General features: G+C 49.4%; 1 protein-coding gene across 3 annotated transcripts in view; it reads left to right on the plus strand.

Annotated features, from left to right (window-relative positions):
• WDTC1 (WD and tetratricopeptide repeats 1) overlaps positions 1–19040 on the plus strand; it is a 64088-nt gene extending 45048 nt beyond the window's left edge. The window contains exons 6-16 of one of the 3 annotated variants that reach the window (XM_042995742.1): positions 1731–1918; positions 4317–4499; positions 5454–5548; positions 5958–6073; positions 7532–7607; positions 8217–8325; positions 9334–9507; positions 12559–12794; positions 14361–14576; positions 15493–15685; positions 17020–17180. In XM_042995742.1, coding sequence (XP_042851676.1) covers positions 1731–1918; positions 4317–4499; positions 5454–5548; positions 5958–6073; positions 7532–7607; positions 8217–8325; positions 9334–9507; positions 12559–12794; positions 14361–14576; positions 15493–15685; positions 17020–17089 — 1656 coding nt within the window. In that variant the 3' untranslated portion in view covers positions 17090–17180. Of the gene's footprint in view, positions 1–1730; positions 1919–4316; positions 4500–5453; positions 5549–5957; positions 6074–7531; positions 7608–8216; positions 8326–9333; positions 9508–12558; positions 12795–14360; positions 14577–15492; positions 15686–17019 lie in introns of all 3 variants that reach the window. The other 2 variants (XM_042995741.1, XM_042995743.1) reach the window with 2 other exon arrangements.
• The last annotated feature ends 3188 nt before the right edge of the window (positions 19041–22228 follow it).

Genomic DNA, 22228 nt, shown 5'->3' on the forward strand with positions numbered 1-22228 from the left:
GAAGAAGGTAGATTTGAGAGCCAAGAACCTACTTACTTCCCTAAACCCCGCCTCCTTCCCAAGCTCTGATTTTCACCTCCTGCTCCAGGGACCAATCCTAGATGATTTTCTGCAATTTTAGAGACAGAACAATGCCTCTTCACCTCTTGCATGGCAAACAGATGGTTTCTGCCCCATGAAAAGTGTTAGGTCCAATCTGAATCTTTGGGGTGGGATCTGGGAAAGGGACCTAAGCCATCACTTTGGCATTATAGAGCACAAAATGTTGAGTTCAGAAACCAGAATTTGACAATGGTCTTGTAACTTCCTAATAGTATGATTTGGGGCAAGGCATTTACATTTACAGACCCTCAGCCTCCTCTTGTGTGAAAGTGTAGAAAAGGATTCTTCTCTCTTCAGATAGTAACATTCCACAGATATTTATTTAGCCCTCAAGCTCCCCCTGGTGGCAACTACAGAGTGTGGCGAGTGTGGCAGTAGCCCTCAAGGGCTCGCCTATTTATTACTGTTGTGCATGAAGTATATTCTGTCTCCAGACAGGGTTAAAGACTACTGGTTGCCCCTAAAAATGATCAAATTTCATTTGTTTCATCTAGCCCTTGTCCTGGTGATCCGATAGAGAATGGTATGTAGAAAGTGAATTATTGCTCTTTTGTGAACATTTAAGTCCAGTAGGACTTGAGCTGTTTAAATGCGGAATAATGCCCCACCCCCAGCACCCATTCAGCCTTGTTGTGGATTGGGAGAAACTTTTCAATTAAGAGAAAAGGTAATTAAATCTTTTGAACTCAAGAAAGAGAAAAAGTCAACTAAATATTTTTCTTCCTCAAAGCTAGGTGATAAAATGACATGCTTTTAAAAATTACTGTTTAAAGCTATGTTTATGGCTGTTTTCCTCTTACCATATGTCATCTGGAATATTTTCTCAATTTCGTCAGAATGGTGGGATTCTCATTCTTTATGATAACTGTAGGGAGATGTTTCTTCCTGATGCTCAGCCCTTCCCCAAGGGTCAACATTTGAGCCATTTCTAGTATTTGCTATTATGAAGAGTGCTGCTCTGAGCATTTCTGCACAGGTCTCTTTTTTCTAATAAAATTATTTCTCAGAAGTGGAAGTTTGGGGTCAAAAGATAGAAGCAGTTTTTACTTTGTTACCTATTGCCAGAGTGTTCTCCAGAAATATTTGAACCAATTTAAAATACTACTTTCTCCTTAAAACACTGGAAGTCCTTTTCACCTTAAGACTAATTTATTAGGTAATCCTCAGGCTATCAGACAGTCCTCATGAGGCAGTATGCATTTGGGGAGTCAGACTTGAGTTTGAACACAATCCTGCTGAACCTCAATTTTTATTTTAAGTATCGATAAGATAAGATACCTACCCAGATGGCAGCCAGATGGTAAATGCTTAGTGAATGGTAGCAACTATGATTATCATCCACTCAACCCTTATCTGGGGAAGAATCAGAGGAAGATTTCTTAGGTAGTCCGGTTTGGCACAAGTCAGGACCACTCCGGCAAAGTAAAGGCGTATGTCCCAACTTTGACCTTTAGGCCTATGGGCTGATGCTTGAGATCCAAAGTTTTCTTAGTGGACTGCCTTGGATGAGTTCATTTCCTGCCTGATATGGAGAAGGAAAGAGGGTGCTAACATCCATGCTAGTCTTCTTCCATGGCCAACCCTACCCCCACTGCCTGCCAATCTCTTCTTCAATCTCTCTGGAGCAGTTCCTGCCTCATGCTGGGGACCGCATCTTAATCACGGGGGCAGCCGACTCCAAAGTGCATGTCCACGACCTGACAGTAAAGGAAACAATCCACATGTTTGGAGACCACACAAACCGGGTGAAACGCATCGCCACAGCGCCCATGTGGCCCAACACATTCTGGAGCGCTGCTGAAGATGGGCTTATCCGGTAAGGGCCTGAGGCATCAAGTGGGGCCTGCGCCTCCCCTGCTCCCACTGCATGTTGGCTCCCCCGCCCCATCTTCCCATACCGCTTCCTTCCACAGGCCTGGCTCCTTCCCTCCAGCAGAGTTCCAGCCTCATTTGTCTGCCCAGGGCACTTGTCTGGGACATACAGCTGGGAACATTTGTTTGTCTGCTCTCGGCTTCCCCACTCTTTACCCTCTCCTGCACTACATCCGGGCCTGTCAGCCTGCTCTCACCAGTGCATAATGTCGGCCTCCTCTGGGCTTTCACTCCTGCTGTTTGCTCCGCCTGGTTTTCTCTGTCCCCAGTTCTTTCCATGCTTGACTCTTTCTTACCCTAAGATCAGCTCAAGACTCACCTCTTCATAAGCACCTTCTCTGACTATCCTGTCCAAAGTAGACCCCCCCCATCATTCTGTCTCAGCACCCTAATTGTATCCTCTGTAACTGTAATCACCTTCTGTAGTTCTTTTATTTTATTTTCTTCTTGGTTTACCTTTTTGTCTGTATCACTCACTGAATAGTGAACCATCAGAGCACCTCCATCTCTACCTTGTTCCTAGTTGTGTCCCTAGAGCCCAGCACAGTGCCCAGCACATTGCCCAGCACATAGTGGTGCTTGATACATTTCTCTCGAACAATTGATCAGTGGGCATATGTGTGGGAAGGGAATAGTCAGTCAGAAATGGGAAAGCGGACTTTCCCCTTCTCCGTTGGCCTGGATTGTCATATCTTTGCTCTAGTTTTCTTCATCCTAAAATGGTCTCATTGCTCTTTAACTCCTTTCTTCAGAGGTGACCTTATCTCCACAACCTGCTTTAATGCCTCCTTTGAGATCTTACAGGATTCGCTCTTCCCTGTTACAAAGGAGGAGAGATATCTAAGTCATGCACGAACTATAAAACAGCAGTTAGAAGCAGGGCACTGATGTCAGACAGACCTGGAATCAAGTCCTACCTCTGTCACTCAGTGTTTGGGGCAAGTAACTTTACCCCTGAACTTTAGTTTCTTCACCTGTAAAATGAGAATTATCATAATATCTCCCTTGTTGGCCTGAGCATCAAAATGAGATAGTGCCTGTGAAACCTTGGATGGTACTTGGAAGACAGAGAGCACTTGGTCGGTGACAGGTAAAACTCTGTGTTACTCTTATTGACCTTACCTAACCAGACTGTGCCAGGGCAGCAGGTAGAGGCCAAGCATCTAGGTAGGATTGGAGCCTAAGCAGTTAGACACAGGCACAGTCAGGGAAGGTGTTCTAGCAGAGGGTGAGCATAAGCTGGGCCTTCCAGGATAGACAGGATTTGGATGGGCAAGGAAAAGCAGAGTGGACTCTCCAGCTTGAACAGTTTGTGAAGGCAGGGGTAAATGTGCCACATGGGGGATAGACAGTTCTGTCTGTCATCGTGAGTGAGGCAGTTGGAAAACTGAGGAACAAGTTTAGTGGCAGTCAGGTCTTGGGAACCAGACTGAGGAGTTTGGTAAAAGTAAATTAACAGTAAACTCATGCTAAAAATATTGAGGAATTTGTGCAGGTTTTTGAGCAGGAGACTGATGGAACAAAGACAGTATTCTAGGAAGAGCAGTCTGGTGAGGACGGCTTAGAAAGGTGAGGCAGACAGGGTAGAGATCATTGCCGATATCTGGGCAAGAAGTGGGTGACCACATGGGGACACCCTCCTCATTCTCTGTGCCTGTGGAGTGGCAGCACAACGGTCCCCCAGACTGCTTTGAGGGGTGTGCTACTGCCAGGGATGTCTCGCATGACATTTACTACCTGAGTGGGACTCAGGCTTGTCTTGGCGCTTAGCGTTTCTAGATAACTCTTGGCGACCTCTAGATTCTCTTTTATATCACCTCCGTACTTCTGTCTCCTGCAAGAAATTAGATTAAAAGTTGGAGTTAAGGAGCAAAGCCAAGTGGTTAAAGGCTGTCTCTCCAGTGGAAGCTGTGTCACCCCAGACAGGTTCTCTACTTGCCTTTAGCCTCAGCGTTCTAACGATACCTGGGGCTGGTGTGAGGATTTAATTAGATAATCCATGTACAACACTTAGGGACACAAGACACAAATCATTTTCTCAATGTTAGAATCAGTAGAAATAGTACTTAATGGCAATATCACTGATCTCTGTAAAAAAAAAAAATACAGTAGTATTCACCTTAAGTAGTTATATGAAAAATAAAACAGATTGTGTGAGAAGCCTATTTCAGGTGCCTGGCACACAGTGAGCACTCGGGAAATGGGAGTGGTTTTTTTACATTCTTATTATTTATGAACAGGTCAAAGCCCTTCCCAGTTCCTTTGTATAACAAAGCCTTGGCTTCTCCCCTGCCTCACAGGAGGACCCAATCCCCATCCCCTAACACTGTCCTCTCTCACAGCCAGTATGACCTTCGGGAGAACAGCAAACACTCGGAGGTGCTGATTGACCTGACAGAGTACTGTGGCCAGCTGGTGGAGGCCAAGTGCCTCACCGTCAACCCCCAGGACAACAACTGCCTGGCAGTAGGGGCCAGTGGGCCTTTTGTGAGGCTCTATGACATTCGCATGATCCATAACCACAGGTATGAATAGTTCAGCCTCCTGTGGGCAAGTCCCTGGGAACTTGCTGCCCCTGTCCCTCATTGCCATGACCTCTTCTTTTTTGAAGTGGGTTTTTAAAATTCTGTTATTTTTTTTAATGTTTATTTTTGAGAGAGAGAGAGTGCGGGAGGAGCGGGGGGGGGGGGGGGTGGGGGGACAGAGGATCTGAAGCGGGCTCTGGGCTGACAGCAGAGAGCCCAACTCAGGGGCTCGAACTCACAAACCGTGAGATCATGACCTGAGCTGAAGTCAGATGCTTAACTGACTGAGCCACCAGGTGCCCCTTAAATTTTGTGATTAAAAAAAAATTTAATCCATGCTTGTTTTGGAAAATACGGAAAGTATAATAAACTACAAATAATCCATTACCTAAAAGAAATCACTGTGTATATTTTCTGCTTGTTCTTTTACTATGAGTATTTGTACAGAGTTATAATCGTGTACATGTAATTTCTTTTTTGCACATGTAATTTTATTCTTTTTTTTTTTTAAACAAAAGTAGAATATACCCCGAACCTCCACAGAAGTCCCAGACCTGAACAGCTCCACCAGCGTGGGTTTTCAATGGACTTCTGGGACAGGGGCAGGGACATCTGGCCTGCTTTACTTTCATTTGTGGGTTTGGGCAACCACTGCTGCTCCTCACACACTACCTGACTTGGAACGGGACTTAAACCTTAGCTTCCTTATCTATAAAATGAGGATGATAGGGTGGTCATGAGGACCAAGACAATGGACAGAACCTACTCGTAAAGCACTGTAATGTATGTGTGCATGGCTATCTAGCTGATGGACCTTTAGGGTTGCTGAGGTAAGGAAGCTAAGGGTACCTCCTTTCAGTGATACAAATTTAGGTTTTCCTATAGGGAGTATGGTCTGGTCTAGCCAGGGGTATGCCTAGGGCTTATAACCTATATGGTTTGTCTTCCCACCAGGAAGAGCATGAAGCAGAGCCCTTCAGCAGGTGTCCACACCTTCTGTGACCGACAGAAGCCCCTTCCGGATGGCGCAGCCCAGTATTACGTGGCAGGTAGGGCTCAGCCCAGCTCTGGCCCCAAGTTCTTGGCCGGGTGCTGACTCTTTCTGGGGTGGTGCAAAGAGACAACATGGCATGGTGGTCAAGAGCATGGGTTTTAGAGTAAGGCAGATTCAGGCTTTAATCCTGACTGCCATTTACCAGCCATCCTGTGACCTTTGGCAAATTACTTACCCTTGATGAGTCTTCATTTCTTTTCCATAGAATGGGGCCATAATGATTAAATGAGATAAAGTATATAAAGTAGTTGGCCTAGTGCATATAGTAAATGCTCAACACATGGAGCTGCTTTTATGATGAAGATAATTGCTATCGTTATTGACATGTTGGCCTCACACAACTCCCTGCTCCTCTTGGGGGAGACGAGGAGTCTCACATTGGGGTGACTGAGCTTTTCCCACAGGTCACCTGCCAGTGAAGCTGCCTGATTACAACAACCGTCTGAGAGTGCTGGTTGCCACCTATGTGACCTTCAGCCCCAATGGCACAGAGCTGCTGGTCAATATGGGAGGGGAGCAGGTATGTGTGGCTGCCCAAGCTGGCTCTGCCCCCACCAACCCAAATTCAGCATCCAGGGCTTGTACCTCACTTCCACTGCCATGAGGCAGACAAGAAGCACCAACCTTATGGTAAATGGCTTTACAGTGAAATATAGGAGCAGCGTGGCATCATTGGAATTCCCAGGAGGTGCCCTGGCTTTGTCTTTTTCTTGAGCATAGCTTTAGAACTGACAGACCCGTCTTCAAATGCTGGCCTTCTGTGTGCTATGACTTTGAACAAGTCTCTTCATTTTTCTGAGCCTCAGTTTCCTCATCCTCTTATTTTCCTAGGAGGAAACCCTGGGGCTGAGAGCATGCAGCCAGGCTGTGGTTTAAGGCCAGCTTTAGGAGTGTTTTTTGATAATGGCAGGTTACTAAACCCTCTATTTGCATGTTCTCAATCAGGATATTTAGTAAGCCTTGCATAAATCCACTTATTCTACAAATACTCACTGAGCACTTACTCTGAGACCGGCATTATTATAAACATGAAGGAGACAAATGTGAAATATGATCCATCCCAAGTTGACAAGGCAGACATAGCACGTGAACCAGCTAATGACATTACAAGGCAAGGTGGATTATGTACAAGAGAAATGGGATGGAGAATAGACGAGCACCAGAGCTCAGAATACGGCTCTGACTTCAGACTGCTGAGCCATCACCTGGCCTAAAGGTAGCATAAGGATGAGTAGAGAGGCATCTAGCAGAGTGGTTTGGAGCCAGACAGACTTGGTTTTATGTCCTGACTATGCCACTTACTGCTTTTATGGCCCTGGGTAAATAAACTCGGAGCCCATATTTCTTCATCTATAAAGGGGGTGATAATAATAGTACTTCTTAGGGCGCCTGGCTGGCTCAGTGGGAAGAGCACGTGACTCTTGATCCTCAGGGTCATGAGTTCAAGTCTCATGTTGAGTGTAGAGATCACTAAAAAAAATAAACACACTTAAAAAAGTAATAGTACCTCTTTAGGGGGTTGTTTCTAGGATGAAATGAGGTAAGTCATATAAAACACTTAGCAGAGCTCCTAAAGCAAAGTAAGAATTCACTAAACGTTAGATAATATAGATAATGTTTATTGAGAGAAGTAAGTAGCAGTGTTACTTTGGGCAAATGGCTTCCCTTCTCTGAGACTTCAGTTTTCCCATGTGTAAAATGAGACCTTTGGCTTTGTGACTTCTGAGAACCTTTCCAACTTAAACATGTGATTCTAATTAATGACAGTGTTTTAAGCAGTCTACCCTACAGGCCAAGAACCAGGAGAATTTTCCTGCCTGAGGTTTGCCCCATAGGAACCCCTCCAGGCCTTGCTTGATGGTTCCGTGCTCAATACTTACTATATTCCTGAGAGCCACCAACCCCCAAAGCCTTGCTTTGGTCCAGCCACATTCTTACCTCACAGCCGCCATCTCTTTTCTTAACCCTTCCACTCTAGGTCTATTTGTTTGACCTGACTTACAAGCAACGGCCATACACCTTCCTCTTGCCTAGAAAATGCCACTCCTCAGGGGGTAAGTTCTCCCTTGGGTTAGGGGTATCTCTGCTGGGGAGCTTGAATGTGTGCCACTTCTGCTGCGGAGGCTGCCCCTTCCCTTGTGCTGTGGCTGTGATCCTCCAAAAGGAGTAGTTTCTCTGAAAGAACACTCTGTACAGTAAGAAGGAAGATAACAATAGGTCAGAGAGATCTGTCAAAGGGGTTTGCATCACAGCCCTTTTCACTTCTCTCTGAAAAAGTTTCTTTCCGTGGCTTTTCTCTTGAGGACATGTAGTAGTTGCCCTTCTTTCTTGTCCTGAATGAGTTTCCTCACTGACTCCTTCCTAGGGCCTCCAGCTGGTTTGGAAACCTCTTCACCCCCCACTCCCTCCAACCACCCCCAGCTAAGGGTAATGCCAAGTTGAAGCTGTGTCCCTCTCCAACCAGCAGAGGGCGCACAGGCTTTTCCCTATGCTCTTGCCTGCCTGCCTGTCTGTCAGAACTTACTTTCTGGGAATGGATCTTACCTGGGAGGATGGCCCATAGTGGAACCATCAGATTCTGTGATGGAAGCTGGAGGGCTGCTGAAAAGAAATGAGGACCTCTTCCTGAGTTGTTGCTGTTCCTTTCTCCCCACCCCTGCCAGAAGTTCAGAACGGCAAGATGTCCACCAATGGTGTATCCAACGGCGTGTCCAATGGCCTGCACCTTCACAGCAATGGCTTCCGGCTGCCAGAGAGTAGGGGACATGTCAGGTGAGTCCAGCCTGACTTGTTCAGCGCCCCCCAGTCCCAATTACACCTTATGGTACATACCTTACAATGTAATTTGGAGGGAGGAGCATGTCCTGTAAACCGTCCATCCAGGCACATACCTCAGAGTCTGGGAACTGAAACAAGGGATGTAATGGAGTATATCTGGAGTGTGGCTAATGGTTCCAGTACCTCTGCTACCTGGTAGGATCCCAGTCACACTCAGACTGAAGCTCCAGTCCCTGGGTATCAGTAGTTAGGTCAGGACCCAGGGACCCAGCTACCTCTTAGTACTGAGCTCCCTCTTAAAGGTGTTAAACACAGAGGGGCCTCCCCCCATTATATTTTTCTTCATCCCATACCATCTTTTGGCCTCTATTCACTGCCAGGCCCTATACTGGGCTTTGGATACAGGTGTGCTCAAATCCTCTAAACTTTGAAAGAAATAGAAGTCTCTGTCGAGAGATCCATGGGAGGGGCTTGGGTGGTCAGCTACTATCATGCCCAGGAGTATGATTAAGAATTACCTTTGGGGGGTGCCTGGCTAGCTCAGTTGGTAGAGAATGAAACTCTTGATCTTAAGGTTGTAAGTCTGAACCCCACATTGGGCATAGAATTTACTGAAAAATGAAATCTTAAAAAAAAGGAAAATCACTTTTGGGGCACGTGGCTGGCTTAGTCAGTGGAGCATGCAACTCTTGATCTTGGGGTCATGAGTTCGAGCCCCACATTGGGCACAGAGTTTACTTAAAAAAAAAAAAAAGGAATTGCCTTTAACCTGTCTATGACAGCTTCATTTCTGTTTTTTCACTGGTTCAGAGTATCTGGAATTGTGCCTATTACCTATTACAGGAACCTAGGCCAAGGATAAGAGTGGTCCCCTCTTCTAGATGACAGTGCAGATCCCAGGGGTCAAGACAATATGGGTGGCCCTCAGGCAGGGCTTCAGACTTCCTGAGAGGCTGCTTGGACCCTCTTTGGCTGGCCTGACTTGGCTCTCCTTCACCACAGCCCCCAGGTAGAGCTGCCCCCATACTTGGAGCGCGTGAAACAGCAAGCCAACGAGGCCTTTGCCTGCCAGCAGTGGACCCAGGCCATTCAGCTTTACAGCAAGGCTGTGCAGAGGGCCCCTCACAATGCCATGCTCTATGGGAACCGAGCTGCTGCCTACATGAAGCGCAAGTGGTGAGTGGGCCTGAGCCAGGACGAGGGATGAAGGCAGAGGACCTGATGGAACCAAGTTCCTGAGGCCTCCAGGGAAGGTGGCAGTGGCATCCTGCTGCCCCTTAGGGCTTTTTTAGGCTGTTTTCTAACTCCCACCTCCAGACTAGAAGTCAGGAAGTCTCACAGTGACGTGAAACATGTCCACAAGTAGCTTCAATGTGGTGCTTTGTTATAAAGTGATGCGGCCACTGGGCAAGTAGAACTTGAGAGAATGGTTAATCCCAGCTGTTAGATAATTGGGCCTTGAATTGGACTATGAAGGTGCAGTAGAATCTTGCTGGAGAGAAAAGAGGCATTTGGTGAATTCAGTTGGTATCAGTCTCAAATGATTCTGTAGCCCCTTGACCTTGGGCTTGCTTTCCTGTGCTCTTAGACCATTGGACCAAGACAAACAAGATACCAGGGATCTGAAGCTGGCTGTGGGTCATGTTGGGTCATAGTGGCTGGTGGTAAAGGAGTGGGTCCATATCCTGAAGAACCTGCTATCTTTGGAGACCATCAGGGCTCCCAGCCCTTCTGCCTACGGCACCAGCAGGCAAGCAGGCGGGCAGACCCCACCCCCCAGCCGGGGCCAGGACTGAAGATGGATAGAGCTGGGCCCACAGCCATTTCTGCTCCGTCTGGCATCCGTCGGCTCTGCCCAGACAGACAGGCCAGCTGGTGTGCCATCGTCTGGCTGCAACTAGGCAGGCCAGAGAGGGAAGCTTAAGAAACCCACCCAAGTCAGCAGGATGGTAGATAGGGGTTTGGGAAGATGCTACCCCCACAGGCCTTAGCCCAGGCATCAAGAGTTTGCCAAATGCTCAGATGGCAACCCAACCCAGGAGGTGATGGTTTGGGGGCCATCCTAAGGTGTTTTGCTTCTCTGTCCCAGGAACTGAGTAGAATGCGGTGTCCTCATCCAGGCTTTATGCCGAGAGCTGTTTCACTCCTACATCCTTGCTAAGGGAGGCTGATGACTTCCCAATCCATGGGTGCCCTCGACATGTTCTCTAAACTCCCACTGTGTGCTAGGTACTAGGGACACAGAGTTCCTCACTTTGAGTTCCTGTGCTCCAGAGTGCCCAGCCTCTGGACCGAGGACAAAGACATGATTATGGTTCATCATCATCGAAGAAGCAATAAGCCTTTGAGGGGTCAGGTGAAGTGCCATGGGCATTAAGACAAGTTAGGTTACTTTAGCTGGGGTCAGGGAAGTGTCAGGAAGATGAGGAGTCTGATGGGCTTTAAGTGTGGGCAGGCTTAGGCAAGGAGATGAAGAGGAGGAGGGGATTATGGGGGAAAGACATTCCCAGGGAGATGAATGGTGTGAACAAAGGCATGGGGGTGGGGGCCTGACTGAAGAGCTTGTTTGCAGAACAACAAATCCATTTGGCTGGAGCAGAGGGTTCTGGAAGGGACTGGCAGGAGATGAGTCTGTGAGGTAGCCTGGGGCCGGCCTGGGAAGAACTTGGAATGCAGAGCGGTGGCGTTTTGGCCTGGATTCAGTGGGATGATGGGCAGCTACTGAAGAGTTTTGAGCAGGAGAGGGATGTGCTGAGGGCTGTCCTTTCAGGGAGATTGATCTGGCAGTGAGTCTGGATGGGTGAGCCCTGGGGCCAGCCTGCTCTCTCCCCATCCCCACATGCCTGCCAGTGACCCCTAGAATGTCACATTCTGTCCCAGGCCGGTCTCTCCAGGGCTGCCATCTGCTCCTGGATGCGGTGGGAGCTGTCACCCTCCGGCTCCTGGTTGGTCTCTGTCTGGCTCTCTCCAGGAGCTCTGAGGGGCACTTTGCAGGTGGCAGTTGGATTTCCAAACAGTCCCTCCTCCTTCATCACAGCCAGTCGTTCTGACGCAGGCCATGCCTTCAAAGCACTTTGTCCCCTGCCTCCTCCCACACTGGTGAGCTGCTTGTTCCTGCTGCCAGGGCTGGATGCCCCCTCTGGTGCTGTAGGAGAGGAGTCAGGAGGACATTTCCCCTGTTGGGTATGCTTTGGCCCTATTCAGGCGGGTTGTGAGCTGTGCTTTGGTGGAAGGAGCATCAACTCTGGGGAGTGCTGCTAGGCCCACCTCAGCCCAGCAGAAAAAAAAAAAAAAAGGAAAAAAAAAAGCTGCCAAAGGAGAAGTGGCCCCTGTGACCGGTCTGGCTTTCCAAATGAGAGGTGGGAACAGATGAGAGGTGCTGGGGGGAGTGTACCCTATATTCTGGCATGGGGTGGGAGAGTGGGGGCTTTCTTTTGACCCGTCCCTGCTTGCTCTCCCCCCAAAACCATCCCCACTTCCCTTTATCCATGCTTTGGGAGGTGGAAGAAGTGAGTAGAGACGATTTGGAGCTCCTGGTGTGCATACCCCCCTTTACCATCAGCTTCCAGAGAGCTGACTCTGCCAGTCTGTCAGGCCCCATCCTTCAGCCCCGGGAGGTAGAGGCCACAGCTGCTGTGGATCAGTCAGCCAGGACAGAGGGGGGTCTGGCTGAGGGCTTGCTGCCTGCTGGTCAGACCCCGAGTCCCCAGCCTGGCACTTCTGGCTTCTCCAGACCACAGAACTGTCCTTGAGAGCCCCCTGCCTTGGCCATGGCTTTGAAGACCAGCCGGGGGGATTTGAGGAGGTGGTTGGAGAAAGAAGGAGGGCTTGGGGAGCCTGAGGTGGGCAAGATGCCAGGCCTTCTGCTGCAGAGCTGCGGGTGCCTGGGGTGAGCCAGTGAGCAGTTGCACTCTGTGCCCAGCAGAGGGCAGCCTGGCACTGTTTTTTTTTTTGTTTTTCTCCCCACACATACCCCCTCCCCCCTCCCCCATTCCCTTTCTCCCATCCCCCTCTTAGACTTCAGGATTCCTGACTTATCTCCTTAATATACTGTGTCTCCTGGGGAGCAAAGCCTGGGCTGAGCCAGGGTTCTCTTCATTCCCAAGTACCCTTATCCTGAGATCTGTCAGAGGTGGACTGAGGTGGCCACAGAAAGCGGGGGAGACTGAGTGGACTCCTGATTGCCATGCAGCCCCACCTCCAAGCCACACTCCCCTGCCTTCCCAGGGATGGTGACCACTACGATGCCCTGAGGGACTGCCTCAAGGCCATCTCCCTAAACCCATGCCACCTGAAGGCACACTTCCGCCTGGCCCGCTGCCTCTTTGAGCTCAAGTACGTGGCTGAGGCCCTGGAGTGCCTGGATGACTTCAAAGGGAAGTTCCCGGAGCAGGCCCACAGCAGCGCTTGTGATGCATTGGGCCGCGACATCACAGCAGCCCTCTTCTCCAAAAATGATGGTGGTGAGTGGGCACTGGGGAGAGGGTGCTGTTCCTCTATTTGAGGTGCTACATGACATCTGGAGAGGACATGGTTCTGAGATCAGAGAGGCCTGGATTCAGCTGCTAATTCAGAAACCATGTGACTGTGGGATAGTCACTTAGTCTCTTTGAGACTCAGGTTTTTCATCTGTAAAGGGAGAGTGATCGCACCTCCCATTCAGAGTTTCTGTTGAGGATTAGCAATAGCACGTTTCGAACACCTCGTGTGATGCCCGGGACTCAAGACAGGAGTAAGTTGAGCCCAATCAGGCCGTGTGGCTCCAGCTGGGCATTCTCACCTGCTCACAGACAGGGCCTTGGCTGTCCCGTTGGTCATCTGAGTAAGGGGCGGCAGCTGGGGCTTGCACTCGTTCCAGTTTGCATGCTTGCGGCAGAGGCAGCAGTACAGGGCGATAGAAATGCTTCACACATGGGGTGTGGAACCTCGGGCTCCAACCTCAGCTCTGCCAAGTGGTAACCATGTGATCTCGGGTGAAGCACAGCCTCTCTGAACACACTGCCTTTACCTGCACGGAGAGCATTTGAAGCCCTGCCCAGCTCACCTCAGTAGCATTGGAGAGTGAGCTGGGGATTTGTGGGATTTGTGCTCTGGAGGCAGACGTGGATCCTCACTTCTCTCCTTATGCAGTTTACTAACCGTGGGATTGATTCACTTGTTTGCATAGTTATCAAGTATCTACCTTGTGCCAGGCATTGTGCTGGGTCCTGGGAGTACAGCTGTGAACAAGTCAGATGGTATTTCTGTATTAAGGAATTCACAGCTCTAGTGAAGGAACCAAGTGATGAAGGAGAAACAGGGTGTGATATGTGCCATGGGGGCCTGATGTGGTATAGGTGTATGGGGTAGGACTTGATGGAAGGCTAGGATTCTAGGGGAGGAAACATTTAAGCTGAGATCTCAAGGATGAGGAGGAAGAGGTAACTGGATACAAAGTGTAGCTGTGGGAGGTGAAGAATTCCTGGCCTAGGGACCAGACATGCAAAGGCCCCGAGGCAGGCAGAATCAAGGCACTTTTAAGGCACGAGAAAACTGGTGTGTTTTGTGTTTTTTTGTTTTTTGTTTTTTGTTTTTTTTACCCAAGGCACTTAACTGATCAGTGCCTCAGCTGGGATCCATGATAACTTGTCTTCCAGTGGGGAAGGGTTTGGACCGTACTGCCTTCAGAGCTATGGATCTGTTTAGAAAAACCACCCCCTCACGGCTCTCTCGGAAGTGCTTCACCTTCCCCTCCCTGCCTCTCACCTCCACAGAAACAGAATGCATGGGTCTATGCATTCTTGGGGCTTCTAGACATTATTCAGGGACCTGAGCCAAGGCCCTCCTAGCATCATAGGTCACCTCTTGAACATCCTCAAGGACTGGGTCCAAAGATGCTTCTTCCTCAGAGTCATTCCCGGTTTTCCAGATAGGTTTAGGCAGGTAGCCCTACATTGCTAGCACCTGGGCTGAAAACAGGGCCGGGGTGGAGACAAATGGGGGAGTGGAGAGAGGGACAGGCTTCACCTTTCCTTGCTCTCTGCCTCCAGAAGAGAAGAAGGGAGCTGGTGGTGGCGGTGGCGGCCCCGTCCGCCTCCGCAGCACAAGCCGCAAGGACTCCATCTCGGAGGATGAGATGGTGCTGCGGGAACGAAGCTACGACTACCAGTTCCGCTACTGTGGCCACTGCAACACCACCACGGATATCAAGGAGGCCAATTTCTTTGGCAGGTCCGAGGCCCTGAAGAGAAGGAGGGCACAGCCTGGTTGGCAACAGGAGGTTGAAGGGGGCGTGGGGGCATAATGCTTTTAAAAAAAGTCTCAAATCCCAGCTCTGCCTCTATATCCTTGATCAAATGGTTTCACAACTCTGTGGGCCTCAGCCTCTTCGTCTACAGAATGAAACCAACCATCCCCACTCATGGGGCCATAATGAGGATTAATGAGGTAATCCATAAGGTACCCAATGAGGGGCCTAGACCGTGCCTTTAGCCCCCACCTCCTCCTCCTCTGTCTCCATGTGCTGGAGCTTGGTTTCTTTATGTGGATGCTTGGTGCTTCCCTCTGCTGAGGCTATGAGGCAAGAGCCTCAGAAGCTGGTAGTCTAGGCACAGTTGTCTTCTCAGAACTGTGCCCCAGGTACTGAGGGACATAGCCCGTGTCACATCAGACCCTATCACCCCCAACCCTCCTTTTAGATGGTGTACTTTCTTAGGGTAGGTGAGACACTTGAATGTCAAGAACCTCTCCATCAAGATCCCTTCTAAGTGTCACCGGTGTGTGGGGGGCAGACGTACTGTAGGATCAGGATACTGGACCCCGAAAGCCGAGGACTGCTGAGGGAAGGCTTAGACAAGAGTGTTCCCAGAGACCTAAGAGATGCAAGATCTGATCCAGCACGCGAGGAGCTTATAATGTACTTTGAGGGAGAGTATCTTGGGGGGGGTCCCAAGCAGTCCCTGATCTGAGTTTAAGAAACTAGCTGGACAGCGACTGGAGCTCTGTAGTATGGAAAGGATTACCATGTGTATGGGAGTTCTAAGTCAAGTGAGGACCCCAGAGTTTGGGGGGCTCAGCAGCTCCAGACCTCCATGCTCCCCCTTGCCCTAAGCCACACAGCCCCTACTTGAGGCTGTAGGGCGGTACCCCACCTGACCTCCCTGCCCTTTGCCCCTCTGCCAGCAACGCTCAGTACATCGTCAGTGGCTCTGACGATGGCTCCTTCTTCATCTGGGAAAAGGAGACCACCAACCTGGTCCGCGTACTCCAGGGGGACGAGTCCATCGTCAACTGCCTGCAGCCACACCCCAGCTACTGCTTCCTGGCCACCAGCGGCATTGACCCTGTTGTGCGGCTCTGGAACCCCCGGCCAGAGGTGAGGGTGTAGAGAAGATGGCCAGAACTAGACAGGGAAGAAGGTTGGGTTGGAGCCTGTGCAAGGCCTTCAGCTGAGCCTGGGAGGGTTGGGAAAGAACATGAGTCACCCAAAGGCTAGAAGCTCTTACCAAAGGGCTCAACACCATGTCAAGGTGGTAGCCATCAAGTTCTGAAAGTGCCAAATGTAGTGGGCAGCTCCAGGAGCAGGAGTTGGTTCCTGGTTTCTGGGGTCATATCCCTGAATGAGCTGAGAAGATGAGACTCACGGGAAACAGTAACCAAGGACAGGGATGCGGGAGGGTAGGGAGGGTACCAGAGCTCCGGCACCATCTCATGAGAGCAGTACCTCAGAGGCTCCCTGGGTACCCTGCCCTTCCTATACCACTGTGTTGTGTCCCCCAGAAGCTGGGCAAAGCCAGTCCCTTAGTTACATGAGAAGTGTGCGGGCTTCGGCATCTGGTGAGCCTAAGTTTGAATCCTGGTCCCTTCACTCACTGCCTGAGGGACTGAACTACCTCTGACCAGGTTTTTATCGTTTACGTTGGAATGGGAATGACAGCCCCACCTCAAAAGGTTACTTTAAGGATAAAGTGATGCCTCCAGATGCAAAGTGTCCAGCCCACAGGAACACTTAGGATGGTGTGGTCCCCTCTACTCCCAGGGTGGGTAGTCAGGCAGGCTGGCCTGAGGCCTCTCCTGCCCTCTGTCCCACTTGCCTTCCCTTTCTAGCCAGAAAAACAGAAGTCAAGTGGTGCATCTAATTACAGAGGCAATTTACTGTGAATTTTAAAGAGAACTCTACAGGGGTTCTCCCATGAGGGGAGAGGAAAAGGATGAAGGGTTGTTGGGAGTGATGACAGACAAGAGTGGGGTGGAGGACACAGACAATGCCCCCATCCTGGGTATCTAGTATGCCCAGCAGACCCTGGTGTGAGTCCCTATTGTTTCCTGGTATGGGCCCCCCTGCAATGTGTATCCTGATATGGGTATGCCCCCCAGTATGTATCCCAGCATGTGCACCCCCCTCATATATATGTTGTGTCCCCTCTCAGTTGTATATATTACCATGTGGCCCCCCCATGTGTGTAACCCCCTGGTGTGTCCTCTCCCTCACATATATATCCTGGTGACCATGTGTCCTGTACTTACCCCAGTGTGTGGGTTCGCCTGCACCCATGTACACATAAGGGCGTGTGTACAAATGGACACCCCTGCGCGTCTCCTGCTCTGTACACCCCTCTCCGCATGTATTGCTGCAGCTGTGTGTGTGTGTTTCCTGACTTCCCCACACATCCATCCCAGGACTATGTGTGCCTTCCCCCCCACCCCCAGAGTGAAGACCTCACAGGCCGAGTTGTGGAGGACATGGAGGGCGCTTCCCAGGCCAACCAGCGGCGCATGAATGCTGACCCGTTGGAGGTGATGCTGCTCAACATGGGCTACCGGATCACAGGCCTGAGCAGTGGGGGTGCTGGGGCCTCCGATGATGAGGACAGCTCCGAGGGCCAGGTTCAGTGCCGGCCCAGCTAGACCCTCCTGGCCTTGGTCCCCAGCGCCCGCTGCTGGCTGGACCCTCCACCATGGGCAGGAGGTCAGGGGGTTCTGTTTTGGTTTGTCCCCCCCCCCCACATTTTTTTCATTTCCCTGTTTTGTTTGTTAGTTCGGCATTGGGGGTGGGGGGTTGCTACAACTTGCTGGCTTTCAGATTGCCCCTTGACTGGACCCAGCTCCGAGCAGAAGAGCAGGAGGGGAAGCCCCTCCATATGCCCCCCACCCATATGCCCGCTTCCACATCCCTGGAGGGCTCTGACCTGCCTCGGGCTGGGTGGGAGACAAGGGCTGAAGCTGTCTTCAAGGACTGTCCTACCCTTCAGCTGGCGGCAGGAAGGGGAGTGGACTTCCAGTCTAAGGGCTAGCCTTGACCTGCTGCCACTCTTGCTCCTGCGGGCAAGGCTAGCTCCTCCATGGCTTCAGGGAAGGTTCTGAGAAAGGATGCCCCCCCCCCCCTCCAGAGCTCCCTTCACCCGCCACCCCCGCCCCGTTTCAGGGTGGAAGCAGAAGGAAGGTGGGAGTCCTGCAGTAGGCAAGGCCAGGCCCCTGCCTGGGCACTAGAGCTTTCTCGCCCTTCTCCCAGTGCTAGCTCTGGACCCTGTGCCTGCTCTCACTGGCCATCTCTGGGGGCTTAGGGGGCTTAGCCTTTCCCAAGGGCCCTGGCAGAGGGTGGGGCACCGCACCATCCCCTTCTGCGCTGCACTGCAACCACTCCCACTCCTCTTTCTGGGGGCTCCTTGGCCTCACTGTGACCTTTCTGCCAGAGCTCCCAGCCAGGCCTATTCTCTCTCGCTGAGGTGGCACTCTCTGCTAAGGGCCCTTTCTGCCCTCCCTCCCACCCCATGTGCTGAGCCGCCACAAAGACCAAAGAAGTGATGGCTTTTCTCTGTCCCCTGCTGCTCTTGGGGGTGGGGGAGGGAGAGGGGGGTCTCCTGAGTCACTCAGATGGGAAAATCCGTAACTCAGCCCCCTCCCTCCTCAGCAGCCCAAGCTTGACACTGGACAGCAGTCACCCCACCACTCACCAAGCATCTCTCTGCCCCCTTGGCTCTCAGCTGGGAGCTGCTCTCATAGTTGCTCAGCCTTCCTCCCTCTCCCTCCCTTTCCCCTCAGTGCTTACTTGGCTCCAGCCCTCCAGCTGCAGCCTCTGGGGAGCTGCAGCCTCCCTTCTTCCCTCCCTCTGTCCTTCCCTCCCTCCGCCTGGTCTCTGCCAGGTGCCTCCTCTCAGTCAGGCTTCAGATCAGCCCTGGAGACAGGAGGGCCATGTTAAAAGCTTTTTCACAGTTTTAAGAAGACAGGGGGAGGGGGGTGAGGATAGTGGTGGGGGGTCTGGCACCATCTCGTCATTGCTTTAATCCCAGCAACACAGGTGGCAGCTTCTCCCCCTTCCTCCCCACCCAGCCCCTCTCCCGCCCTTCTCTTCTAGCTTGGTAATGAAGTATATTTATTGGTGAAGGAAACAGCTGCTGCTGCTTTTCCTGCTGCTGGGACTTGCTCCCCTGTCTCTTCTCCATGACCTTTCTCCAGCCAGGGAGGGGAAAGCAGGAGTACTGGGGCTGGGCCCTGGGGCCCAAAGACCAGCAGGGGCCCCTTTGCTTTCCTGTGTTGGAGCCACCTGCCATTTCCTCTCTCCGTGCCTCCCCCCTCCCCCCCTCCCTCCCCCAGCCTGCCCAGCCTGGGCCCTGCAGTGTGGAGAGACACATTAAGCCTTACTGTCCTCTGGGGGCAGGAGCCGAGCCTTTTTGTTGCTCCGCTCCCAGGAGAGTGAGGGTGACGCAATTGATTAAAACCATTTTGTTCTAGGTGTGGCTGCTGGCATTTGTGGGGTGCGAGGGGGTCTTGGGACCAAAGTGAGGGCACCTGATCCCTCACCTGTGTAGCTATGTGACTCTGAGTAACCATACCTCTCCTGGGTAGAATGAGACCTGCCTTGGAGGATCCCTGTGAAGCAGTGGCCACTCAGCCTAGCAGGGCGAAGCGCAGCAGAGCCTGGCACTGGTGGCTGTGAATTGCAATAATCAGCTTTCACTCTCCGGGCTGTTTTCTCAACTCTAAAATAAGGAGGTGAAGTCTTAGTGGCTTTTCAGACTTCTAAAATCAGAACCCAAACCAGAAATACACATTTTACATTGTGACCCAAGATACCCATGCTTATTTCTATGTATATAATGAACATAAGTTTTATACAATAATGTTTATTACCCTTGCTACATGCAATATGTTCTATTTATCATCCATATTTACTTTTCTATTTTATTAAGGAGAGGAAATGCTGGCCATAACCCACTAAATGGTTTCACAACCTACAGTTTTTTTGTTTTTGTTTTTTTTTTAAGATTTTATTTTTAAGTAATCTCTATACCCAATGTGGGTTCAAACCCACAACCCTGAGATTAAGAGTCGCATGCTCCACCAACTGAGCCAGCCAGGTACCCCTAACAACCTACAGTTTTGTGTGTTTTTTAAGTTTATTTACTTTGGAAAGAGACAGCAAGTACGCAGTAAGCCGGGAAGGAACAGAGAGGGAGAGACAGAATCCCAAGCAGGCTTGGGGCTGTCAGTGCAGAGCTTGGGGCTCAAACCCACAAACTGTGAGATCATGAGCTGAGCCAAGGACCAATAGTCAGATGCTCAACCAACTGAGCCACCCCTGGTGCCCTATACCCTACAATTTTTTGATGTGCTCTGGATTAGAGGATTTCTTAGACCAGATTCCCAAACTTTCTCAGTTCACAGCACTCTCACCCCAGCATTAGTGGCTCAGTAATTTTCCCATGGAGTCTCTAAACCAAAAGAAATACCTAACAGTTCAATTTATCAAGTAATTAAACCGAAATCACATTATAAGAATTTATGTCCTACCAAGTCAGTCATCATTTTAAAAAATAGTACATATAAACTAGAAAAAACTATTTCATTTTTAAATACAATAACTAATGGGATCTGTGTGCTTGTTGGGCACTATAAAACTTGTCAAACTTTCTAATCAGATTAGACACTACCACCCTCATTTCCTATTCCACATTGACTTTCAGTTGCTTTTTATCACAGCAACCACTAAAAACCCAGCTTCTCAAAGATGACATAATCAAAGGAATGTGCCACAACTTAATGATGAAACAATGAACTACCTTGAGCTAGTAGATCTCTCAGTAGCAACTGATGTTGAGTATCTCTCAAATTTTAAAATCTCCTACTGTGCCCCCTATGAACTTGTTATGGCACCCTAAGGTGTGTTGGTGAAGTTTCAGGACTGTGGTTTAATATTGTGGGAACAATAGCTTCACTGCTGGAATTTTGTGATTCTTCTGTTTGTACATTTGGAAAGAATGGGGTGGGGGGTTGGAGGGAGAGGCAGCAGGGCATGCTCGGTTTAGTACAGGAGACTGGAAGGAGATCCCACCAGGAACAGAAGCACAATAGGCTGTGTTATGAAGCAGGTGCTTTGGACTGGTACTATTTCTTTGTGTCCAAACTGAAGTCTTCTAGAAGCTTCTTCAAGACACTTGCAGACCAGGCAAAGGAGAGACAGTGTTCCAGGCCAAGGCAGTAGTGTAAAGTCCCAGATTCCCTCGTGGAGCCTGAGTGATTCAGTTCAGCTGCACTGTAGAGGGTAGGCTGGCTCATGGGCTGAAGGGGCAGTCCAACTGTAGAGAACTCCCTGTGCTTGGTGAGAGGCTGTGGACTTGATCCTGTAAGCAAGGAGGAGTCACTGGAAGATTTCACCAGGAGTTCCCTTTCATTTGGAGTTGGTACTCCCTTTTTCTTTTTCTTTTTTTAATAGACTTTGTTTTTTAGAGCAGTTTTAGGCTTACATTCAGCTGAGCAAATAATACAAAGAGTCCCATATACACCCCCTCCCTGGCTCAGTTTCCCCTGCTATTAATTTATTGCATTACCATGGTACATTGTTATAATTAATGAGCCAATATTGATATACCATTATTAACTAAAGTCCGTAAGGTTCAGTCTTTGTATAGTTCTGTGGGTTTTGACAAATGCATAACGTCATGTATCTACCATTACACTGTCATACAGAATAGCGTCACTGCCCTAGAAATCCCCTGTGCTCCAGCTGTTCAGCACCAAAAACAAAACAAAAAAACCTTAGGAATAACTCTGACAAAATATGTACAGATCTATATGAGGAAAACTACAAAACTCTGATTCAAGAAATCAAGGAAAATCAAAATAAATGAAGAGATACGTTATGCTCATGTATAGGAAGACTCAATATTACAATGTCATTTCTTCCCAACTTGATCTATAGTGTCAGTGAAATCCCAATCAAAATCCCAGTAAGTTATTTTGAGAATATCGACAAATTGGTTCTAAAGTTGATATACAGAGGCAAAAGACCCAGAATAGCCAACGAAGTCAAAGAACAAAGGAGGACTGGCATTACCCAACTCAAGACTCATAAAGCTACGATAATCAAGACAGTGTGGTACTGGCAAAGGAACAAATAGATCAATGGAATGAGGAGAGGAACCAGAAGTAAATCCATATAAATACAATCGACTGATCTTTGACAAAGGAGCAAAGTCCATCCAATGGAGAAAGGATAGTCTTTTCAATAAATGGTGCTGGATTTAAACACTGTACATTGTTCACAAATGTTAACTCAAAATGGATCATAAACCCAAATGTAAAACACCAAACAATAAAACTTCTAGAAGATAAACGAGAAAAATCTGAGTGACCTTGGGTTTGGTGATGAGTTTTCAGATACAACATCAAAAGCATAATCCGTGAAAGAATTGATAAATTAGATTTCATTAAAAACTTCTGCTCTGTGAAATCATCATTACGAGAATGAAAAAGACAAGCCAAGGACTGAAATTGTTTGCAAAACGTGTCAGATAAAGGATTTGTACCCCCAAATATACAAAGAACTCTTAAAACTCAACAGTATGAAAACAACCCAATTTAAAAAATGGGCAAAAAATCTGAATAGATACTTCACCAAAGAGGATTTACAGGTGACTAG

The sequence above is a fragment of the Panthera tigris genome, chromosome C1 (assembly GCF_018350195.1).
Source record: "Panthera tigris isolate Pti1 chromosome C1, P.tigris_Pti1_mat1.1, whole genome shotgun sequence".
Lineage (NCBI taxonomy): Eukaryota > Metazoa > Chordata > Mammalia > Carnivora > Felidae > Panthera > Panthera tigris.